Source organism: Pan paniscus, chromosome 18, assembly GCF_029289425.2.
Source record: "Pan paniscus chromosome 18, NHGRI_mPanPan1-v2.0_pri, whole genome shotgun sequence".
Classification (NCBI taxonomy): Eukaryota; Metazoa; Chordata; class Mammalia; order Primates; family Hominidae; genus Pan; species Pan paniscus.
In genome coordinates this window covers 4,052,976-4,062,617 of record NC_073267.2, presented here as the reverse complement: position 1 = coordinate 4,062,617, position 9,642 = coordinate 4,052,976, and the positions used below count along the sequence as shown (strand labels likewise).

The 9,642-nt window shown below is 48.0% G+C and overlaps 1 protein-coding gene across 8 annotated transcripts in view; it reads right to left on the bottom strand.

The window, feature by feature from the left end:
- CLUAP1 (clusterin associated protein 1) overlaps positions 1 to 9,642 on the bottom strand; it is a 40,039-nt gene that overhangs the window by 4,694 nt on the left and 25,703 nt on the right. For 4 of the 8 annotated variants that reach the window (XM_034939683.3, XM_003815137.6, XM_034939684.3 and 1 more), the window contains 4 exons: positions 9,188 to 9,260; positions 5,416 to 5,523; positions 3,265 to 3,320; positions 2,951 to 3,007 (listed from right to left, as the gene is read on the bottom strand). In XM_034939683.3, the coding sequence (XP_034795574.1) occupies positions 2,951 to 3,007; positions 3,265 to 3,320; positions 5,416 to 5,523; positions 9,188 to 9,260 (294 nt within the window). The remainder of the gene's footprint in view (positions 1 to 2,950; positions 3,008 to 3,264; positions 3,321 to 5,415; positions 5,524 to 9,187; positions 9,261 to 9,642) is intronic. The other 4 variants (XM_003815136.6, XM_063598307.1, XM_055100759.2 and 1 more) reach the window with 1 other exon arrangement.

Genomic DNA, 9,642 nt, shown 5'->3' with positions numbered 1-9,642 from the left:
CTATAGGAAAAAAATGGCAGATGCAACGGGGGATCCTGCCTCATTCCTGACATCTTGTCCTAAGACTCTCTGCCTCCCTTTCTATAGCAGCAACCCTGTGTGAAGGAAGAGGCTGGCAGAGTGGCAAGCAGGCTGTGGGAGGGCATACAGATGGGACTGAGGCTATGTACTGCCAGCTGGAATTTATCATCCAACCAGAATCCTCCAAACTCCAGGTGCATCTGGGTGTGGTGCTGCAGGGGCTGGCTTTCCCGCAGTGTCTAAGAAGCACTCTGCATCTGCGCTGAGGGCCACTGGACCTAGAGACTCCCCCTACAGATGGCAAGAAGGACAGGGGCTTGGAGAGAGGGAAGGGAGGCCTGTTTTGGCTTTTTGTAGATTGTGGATGGAAAGCAACATAGACATTGGTATAAGGAGCAAAGTGAATCCCAGCTACTCCGGAGACTGAGGCAGAAGAATCGCTTGAACCTGGGAGGCGGAGGTGCAGTGAGCCGAGATTGCACCACTGCACTCCAAAGCAAGACTCCATCTCAAAAAAAAAAAAAAAGAAAAAAAGGGAGCAAAGTGAAAGACACACCCTCTCTCTCCTCATCGGATCCAGGGCTCCAGGGTGACCAACTCAGCCCAGCTTTAAAACGGCAGTTCCTGCATCCCATGTAAACCAGGAGGTCTGGTCGTTCTATCTAGATCGTTCCTGTCGGTGCACACTCATGCTGTAATTTCCTTCTTGAAAAAAAACCCCAAAGGTAATCCCACCTTCCTCTCCAGCTGCTCTGCCCTGTCTCTCTCCCCTCACACAGAGCTCCTGAGCGAGTCGTTGAACTCACTGTCCACACCTGTGCCCCTCACGACTGCTTCAGTTCCCCCGGGCTCTCACCTACTGCTCCTGTCAAGAAGGAAACATTCAACGGACTGGGATCGATTCTCAGGCCTCATCCTGCTTGAGCTGTGGAATCACCCCTTCATCCTTAAAACCCATCTTCTCCATCCCCCAGGGCCCCTTCTCTAGTCCAGGTCCGCCTTCCTCACTGCTGACGCCCCTCAGCCTCCTCTGCCTGCCCCTTCCTCCCAGACCTCTGCAGGGCAGATGCAGCTCAGGACCTTGGGTCGCCTCTCTTCTCATTCTACTTGCTCTCCCTAGGCAGTCACATCTATCCTTGTGGCTTAGATACCAACCAAATAAGGGTGGCTCCCAAAATTCAATCTCTAGCCCAGATGTGGCCCTTGAACTCCAGACTTAACTTCCACCTGGCTACTCAACCCTAGCATGTGGATGTCACATTCAGAATGTCCAAAATCAAACTTTCCATCTGCCTTCCAAGCCCCTTTGTCAACTCGGCCCCATCTCAGAAAATGAAACTCTGCTTTCTGCTGATTAGACCAAGCCCAGGCACCCTCATTTTTCTCTTTCTCTAACAGCCTATGTCCAATCAATTCACAAAACCTGATGGTTCTCAGAGAGACCCAGGACCTGACCATTTCTCAACACCTCTGCTGCCATACCTTCGGCCAAGCACCGTCACCTCTGACCTCCACGGGTGCAGGCGCCTCCTAACTGGCTTCTCTCAAATAGGGATCATCAGCTCTTGACCCTTCTGGGCTCATGATTCTTCAGGGCCTTCCCCTCACACTCAGAGAAAACAGAGTCTTCATCTCACCCTGCAAAGCTCTGCATGGCCCCTGCTGCCTCTCGCACTCACCCACAATCACACCAGCTGCCTCTGCTCCTCGATGTGAGGAGTGCATTCCACATGCCCAGGTGCCGCCAACCCATGCGCTCGCTCCCTCCACTCAGGCCCTGCTCAAACACCACCACGTCAGGGCCCTTCACTGACCTCGCAGAAGACGCCACCCCCTCCTTGTTCCCTGTCACTCCCTGTCCCCTGAAGCTGTTATTCCTCCTGTTAACACCATGAGCCCTGATCCGACAATCCATCATTATTGCTGGGGTGTGAACCATGAAGCGGGGGCTTGCCTCTGGCCCTGCTGCGTTCCCCATAATCCACGACAGCACTGGCATGTGGCAGGCACTCAACAGACACGTGTTGGATGCCTGAACATGTAAAGCATGGAACCCTGTGCCTGGAGGGCGGCACGGACACAGCCTCCTTGAAATAAACAAGTGACCACCAGGCATAAAGCTCAGCTGCGACTAATGCATTCGCTCTGAGGAGAGAGAAGGCAAACCCTGGAGAAGAGGCAGGCGGTGCTGCCTCAGCATTGCCAGCGCCCACGCCACACTCCCTCTGCTTCTGTCTTGGGTGGGCAAGACGGAGAGAAGCTGTTTACCATCCACACCCGAGCTTGTTAGGAAAATTATTTTCCAGTTGCTCTCTCTGCTTCTCTACAGACTGTGCCCTGTAAATTCAGGGCACATGGAGGCAGCCTGGGGTCAGTCTCTGTTGAGTCGCCCTTTGCTGTGTGGGCCGAGCAGCACTGCCAGGGACGCAACAAAGAACGTAGGCTTGAGCAATGGGCGGCAGAGCCCTGATGATTGGACCTCACTGAGGACCCCTAGAATCCCCTTTTGCTTAAGTGCTCCAGGGAGTTATCCACTCAGTAAAGCTCAAGGCAGCTTATGTCTCAGCCTCATGCCTGGCACCTCGAGGGCCTGGTCTGGGGACAGTGCTGCTTCACCATTCCGTCCCCAGCACAGAACAGGGAGGAGGGCTGGTCCTGAGCCTGGCCCTCGGTGTCCTCCTTCATTTCTAGGTGGCGGCCCAGGGCCTGAGGACGGCCCGGCCTGAGCTTTCCCCGCCTCCAGGCTCCGTGCCTGCGCCTCCGCTTTAGCACAGGGGCCCTCAGGGATCCCGCTGTCACCACGGGATCTCTTTTGAGTGGCCTTTTTGCCCAGGAGAGAGGAAGCATCACTCCTAGGGAGAGGCCCCTGGCTGGCCCCGGAAGGGCTGACAGACACCCACAAACACATGAGGCAGAACAGAAAACCAACCTGCTTCTTGGAGCTGGAAGTCTTGCATTTACCTAAGAGAGCTGGTGCTGCTTCCATCTTTGGAAAGCGAGAATGGAAAGAACAGTGAGAAGGCGAAAAAAGCAGAGCAAGCACATTCACTTGAAAAGAGATGAGCCATCCACGAGCAAGGAAGAGTCCAGAGCCTCATGAGGCCAAACCCTGCCATGCATCGAGGCACGGCCGGGCTGACCATAGACGGCTCCCTGGCTGCTGACAGCAACTCAGCCACTCCCATCTATGGGGACAGCCAAACCCAGAGTGCACAGAACCACTGGGGGGAGCGGGGGACTTACATTGTCATCGGAGTCTCCACCTTGCATCGTGCCCACAATGCGTTTGCCAGGTCTTCCTGAGAACAACAAAAGCATGAAGAAGTCATAAAAATCTTGGAAAATAAAGCAGGAAATAGCATTCAAGATTTGTTTTCTGGCCAGGCATGTTGGCTTTTGCGTATAATCCCAGGAATTTGGGAGGCTGAGACAGGAGGCCAGGAGTTTGAGGCCAGCCTGGGCAACATAATGAAACCTCGTCTCTACAGAAATTTTTTAAAAAATTAGCCAGGTATGGTGGTTCACACCCTTAGTCTCAGCTACTCGGGAGGCTGAGGCAGGAGACTCGCTTGAAACCAGGAAGCAGAGGTTGCAGTGAGCTGAGATCGTGCCACTGCACTCTAGCGTGAACGACAGAATGAGATTGTGTCTCCAAAAAAAAAAAAACAGCAACTGTGCTCCAAACATTAACAGGTGGTAGATAAGAAATGTTTTTAAAGGCAAATATAGGAGAATTTTGTAGTATTAAAATAAAAATTTACGGAACCTTTGACCTAAGAATTTGACTTTTAATGATGCAACCTAAAGATATGCAGACATGCACAAAGATGTATATACAAGGAAAAGAGGGGAAATATCAATGTGAGAACGCCCAGTAAATCATGGGTACAGTCCTGCTAGGAATATGACATAGCCATTAAAAAGTAGGGGGCAGGCCAGGAGCGGTGGCTCACACCTGTAATCCCAGCACTTTGGGAGGCCCAGGCAGGTGGATCACCTGAGGTTGGGAGTTCGAGACCAGCCTGGCCAACATGGTGAAACCCCGTCTCTACTAAAAATACAAAAATTAGCTGGGTGTGATGGCACGGCCTGTAACCCCAGCTACTTGGGATTGCAGGAGAATTGCTCCCTCCAGGAAGCAGAGGTTGCAGTGAGCCAAGATCATGCCACTGCACTCCAGCCTGGGGACCAAGAGCGAGACTTTGTCTCAAAAAGAAAAAAAAAAAAAAATTAGGGGGCAGATCTATTGCTGACAGAGGAAGAGTTCCAATTGTATTTAATTTTTAAAAACAAAACCAAGTTGCAGAACCATACATACCGTCTGGTTGCACTCAGGTTAAATTTTTTTCAGGTGATCTTTGTATGTGTATGTGTGTGCGTATGTATATGTACAGAAAGGTAATCTGTAAAGACACACCCACCCTGGCCACTAGCCATGAGCCCTCCCAGGTGGGAGTGGGACATGAGGAAGACCCCAGGAGAGAATTCACATTTGCTCTACAAATTTTGTTGCCTGAGTCTTTTTTTGTTTTAACTCTTTTTTTTTTTTTTGAGACGAGTCTCACTCTGTCACCCAGGCTGGAGTGCAGTGGCGTGATCTCGGCTCACTGCAAGCTCCGCCTCCTGGGTTCACGCCATTCTCCTGTCTCAGCCTCCCGAGTAGCTGGGACTACGGGCGCCCGCCATTGCGCCCAACTAATTTTTTTTTATTTTTAGTAGAGACGGGGTTTCACCGTGTTAGCCAGGATGGTCTCGATCTCTTGACCTCGTGATCCACCCGCCTTGGCCTCCCAAAGTGCTGGGATTACAGGCGTGAGCCACCGCGCCTGGCTTAACTTAGTTTTAAGAGCCCCTCTATGTTGCCCAGGCCGGAGTGCAGTGGCTATTCACAGACACAGTCATCACATACTACAGCTCCAAGCTCCTGGGCTCAAATGATCCTTCTGCCTCAGCCTCCTGAGTAGCTGGGAATAAGGCGTGCACCACTGCGCTGAGCTTTGTTGCTTGAATCTTTTGTGATGAGTAAAGGAATTAGAAGAACTTTTTTAAGGCAGAGATGCTCATTTAAGTGCCTTTCTGCATTAATTCTCAGGCTATTAGGTATATCACTGCACTGAGAGTGGCAGAGGCAATGTGTTCTTGCGGCTGTGAGAAATACCAAGCCATAAATATGAACCATCCAGTCTTGGGATCACGGACAAGGAGCAAACATGACCACTGAGCAGTTCAAGAGCCATAAACAACAGGACAGGATAAACCTGAGCAAGAGCTGCTTCTAGGGGCCATTCGCAGCACGCTTGTGGGCCTCAACACTAAGCAGCCTGCCCCAGTCCTGGCCAGGTGTTCTGTGAAACAGGGCGCAGGGAGGAAGTCCAGCGGAAGACGCCGGGGTACCTTGCATGAGCATCTCCATGGCTGTCTGTGGCTTGGGCAGCCGCCTTTCTTCCAACTCACTGTCGGATTCATCGTCCTCCTGGATGTCTATGTCCGAGTCATCGTTACCTGGCAGGAACACAAGCAGGCAAAACAAAGGAGTGGCTTCATGATCACAACGAAACAGCTCTGCCCAGTAAGGTCTGTGTGCAAAAGTCATTTGTTCATTTCTTATTCCATCCAGGAAATTAAGACATTAAATCCTTATCCCATGCAATGCAAATCAAATTATATAATCAATTTTAAAATAAAATTAATACATGTACCTCAGGCTCAATAAGATTTCTTCTTACAACTCAAACCAATACAGACCTGAGAAGTGAGCAGGTAAACTAAAGTCAATTGCTATTATATGATTTCAATGTGTCTCCGAAAAGCATGTGTTGGAAACTTAAATCCCAATGCAACAGTGTTGGGAGGTGGGGCATACTGGGAGCTGTTTAGGTCATGAGGGCTCCACCTTGAAGAATGGATTAATGCTGGTTATAAAAGGGCTTGAGGCTGTGAGTTTGATCTCTTGCTCTCTCTCGCCCTCTCTTTGCCCTTCTGCCATGGTGCAGCAAGATGCAGCTCCTTGATCTTGGGCTTGCCCCTAGAACTGTGGCTCATTAAGTTTCAGACAAGTAAATTTCTGATTATAATGATAATAATATAATCTAATACTAATATATTATATATGTTATATAACTGTCATATATTATTATATATAATATATAACTATATATTATATATTATATATAATTATAAATATAAATTCATAAATTATAAATTATATAATATATATTATATAATATATATTATATATATTATATATGCCATATATACATAAACTACACACACACACACACACACACACAAAACTGGCCCTCTGTATCCATGGATTTCACATCCATGGGTTCAGCCAACCATGGATCTGAATTATTTGGAAAAAAAATCTACAAAGTTCAAAAAAGATCTACAAAGTTCCAAAAAGCAAAACTTGAATTTGCCACATACCAAGTACTATGTTGAATCCATGTGAATGAAGTGATGCATAGGCATTGTGTTAGGTATTTTATGTAATCTAGAGATGATTTAAAGTATATGGGAGGATGTGCATAGGTTACATGAAAAGGACTTGAACATCTGTGGATTTTGGTATCCACAGGTGGGTTCTGGCACCAGTTCTTTGCAGATATTGAGGGATGACTGCATGTATCCATATATACAATGCTGTATATATTTTATGTAAAATATATAATTACCCAGTCTCAGGTATTCTGTTACAGCAGCACAAAACAGACTAAGACATTAATGCATGCTGACACTGAAATCACTGAGCTGACAGTGACAATTAAAATTAATGGCTGACAACATGCGAGTATAACTCAATGGGGAAATAATAGTCTTTTCCACAAATGATAATAGGACAACCGAATAGCCACATGCAAAAGAATGAAGTTGGACCCCCTGTCTCACACCATATACAAAAATTAACTCAAAGTGGATCAGAGACCTAAATGTAAGAGCTAAAACTATAGAACTCCTAGAAGAAAACACAAAGGTAAATCTTGGTGAATAAAGCAAGATCAGAATGGCAGGTCTTAGCATCCTGGCCCGGGGACAGCATGGGATGCAAGCAACAAACCAGGGCTCCTAGCTGAGCTGGGCCTCTCACAAGGGACAAACCCCATGCAGGCTGATCACTGAGGGCTGCTTCACATGCTCCTGGCTGACATGGAACTAAAAAGGGGAGGGCTGCTTTGGCTAGACAGGCCCTTCAAATTTCCTAACCTTGTTCCTGGAGGATTTCCCAGCAGTCCCTATCCTTCCTCCAAAGTTTCCTGAGATTCAGACGAGAGAGTCACAGAACAGGTGCAAAATGAGAGAGATACAAGGGAAATGGCAAAGAAAGAGAAAGAGAAAAAGAGAGAGTGTGTGTGGGAGCATGTGTGTGGGCCTGATGCCTCAAGTATGCTGCCCTCAACATGAGAGTGAATAGAATATTTCACCCTGAAGAAAAGAAAGGGCAACCAGCAAGAGGAGGAGGAACTCCGTGCAACAAGGCCGTCGATTCAGCAGGAAGATCCTGGGCTGCTACCGGTCCCTGACAGTGACTTGACACTGAAGTTCAGGGATGTAGGGTACAGCCCCACAGGGTCGGTGGGTTTTCTCCCTATGTGCAGAGACGAGAGACTGTAGAAATAAAGACACAAGACAAAGAGATAAAAGAAAAGACAGCCGGGGTCAGGGGACCACTACCACGAAGACGTGGAGACTGGTAGTGGCCCGAATGCCAGGCTGTGCTGATATTTATTGGATACAAGACAAAGGGGCAGGGTAAGGAGAGTGAGCCATCTTCAGTGATAGGTAAGGTCACATGGGTCACGTTTCCACTGGACAGGGGGCCCTTCCCTGCCTGGCAGCTGAGGCAGAGAGACAGAGAGGAGAGAGAGACAGCTTACGCCATTATTTCTGCTTATCGGAGACTTTTAGTACTTTCACTAATTTGCTACTACTATCTAAAAGGCAGAGCCAGGTGTACAGGACAGAACATGAAGGCAGACTAGGAGCATGACCACTGAAGCACAGTATCACAGGGAGACGGTTAGGCCTCCGGATAACTGCGGGCGGGCCTGACTGATGTCAGGCCCTCCACAAGAGGTGGAGGAGTAAAGTCTTCTCTAAACTCCCCCGGGGAAAGGGAGACTCCCTTTCCCGGTCTGCTAAGTAGCAGGTGTTTTTCCTTGACACTGACGCTACCACTAGACCACGGTCCACTTGCCAATGGGCGGCTTCCCAGACGCTGGTGTTCCCGCTAGACCAAGGAGCCCTCTGGTGGCCCGGTCTCGGCATAACAGAAGGTTTGCACTATTGTCTTCTGGTCACTTCTCACCATGTCCCCTCAGCTCCTATGGCCTGTTTTTTCCTAGGTTATGATTGTAGAGCGAGGATTATTATGATATTGGAATAAAGAGTAATTGCTATAAACTAATGATTAATGATATTCATATATAATCATATCTATGATCTATATCTAGTATAACTATTCTTATTTTATATATTTTATTATACTGGAACAGCTCGTGCTCTCGGTCTCTTGCCTCGGCACCTGGGTGGCTTGCCGCCCACACAAGGATAAGGGAAGCTGCCTGGTCACAGAGAGCTCCTTCCCGGAATCTAGGCTTTGTATGGACGTAACCCTGTGTCTCTCCAGCTGAGTGTCTTGCTGAGCCATTCTGGATTATGGGGGGCATCTCAGCAGCATGGGGACCATCACAAGGCGAGCGGCCCCTCTCCCTGCACTGCATCCCAGTGCTTGCTTTCCATCATTCAGCCTGAAAACACAGAACCCTACACACATCTAGGGCCACGTTTTCTTATAGTTACGCATCATATATAATTCAAACTATCATTTAAACAGGGGAAAACACTATCTTAACTGGCACAAGAACGAAATGTGTTTTAAATGCTATATTTAAACCAGACTCTTGAGTGAATACAATGGTACCCAATATAGAAGTTGTGAGAAAACCGCCTTTTGAAAATATTTTTGTACCTATAGTCAACAATAATTTATTATACTTTTCAAAATTGAAGATGTAAAGTGAAGTGTTCTTACTACAGTAAAAAAAAACCTGCTGAAAAAAAGAAAATACATATTTTAAAAATATATATATATATATATCTCTATATTTCAAGGCTGAAAATACTAGTCCAGAGTAAACTGCTCGTCTACAAAGCCCAGCCTTACTTCCACTCTTGAGCAGGCGCTTCTCTTCCTCCTTGAGCTTGTTCTGTATCAGGCAGAGAGTGTTTTTAGCTTCCTGTGGAAGAGGAAAAACAGACTCAGGAGAGACGGCCCTTTTCTGGACTGTTCTATTCTTCTTCACCACTGTGTAAGGACCGCTAAGTTTGTGCTACAGAAGAAAAAAAGAGCTAAACTCAAGGAAGGGGAAGAGAATTAACACTGCCTGAGCAACTCCAGGGTCCTGAAACTTACTGCCCTTTCTCTCTGAGGTTGCCTCGTGGCCTGGTGGACAGGGGCGCCCAGAGTGAAGCAGCTGCCCCACCCCATGCTTCTCCGATTGCATTTCCCTGCCTCTAAGGAGAACTAAATGCCCATCACGCATGCCTGTATGACCTGGGGACACAGAACAGACACATCTAACTTTAGGGCAGAGACAGGCCTCCTGCTTTCAAAGGAAG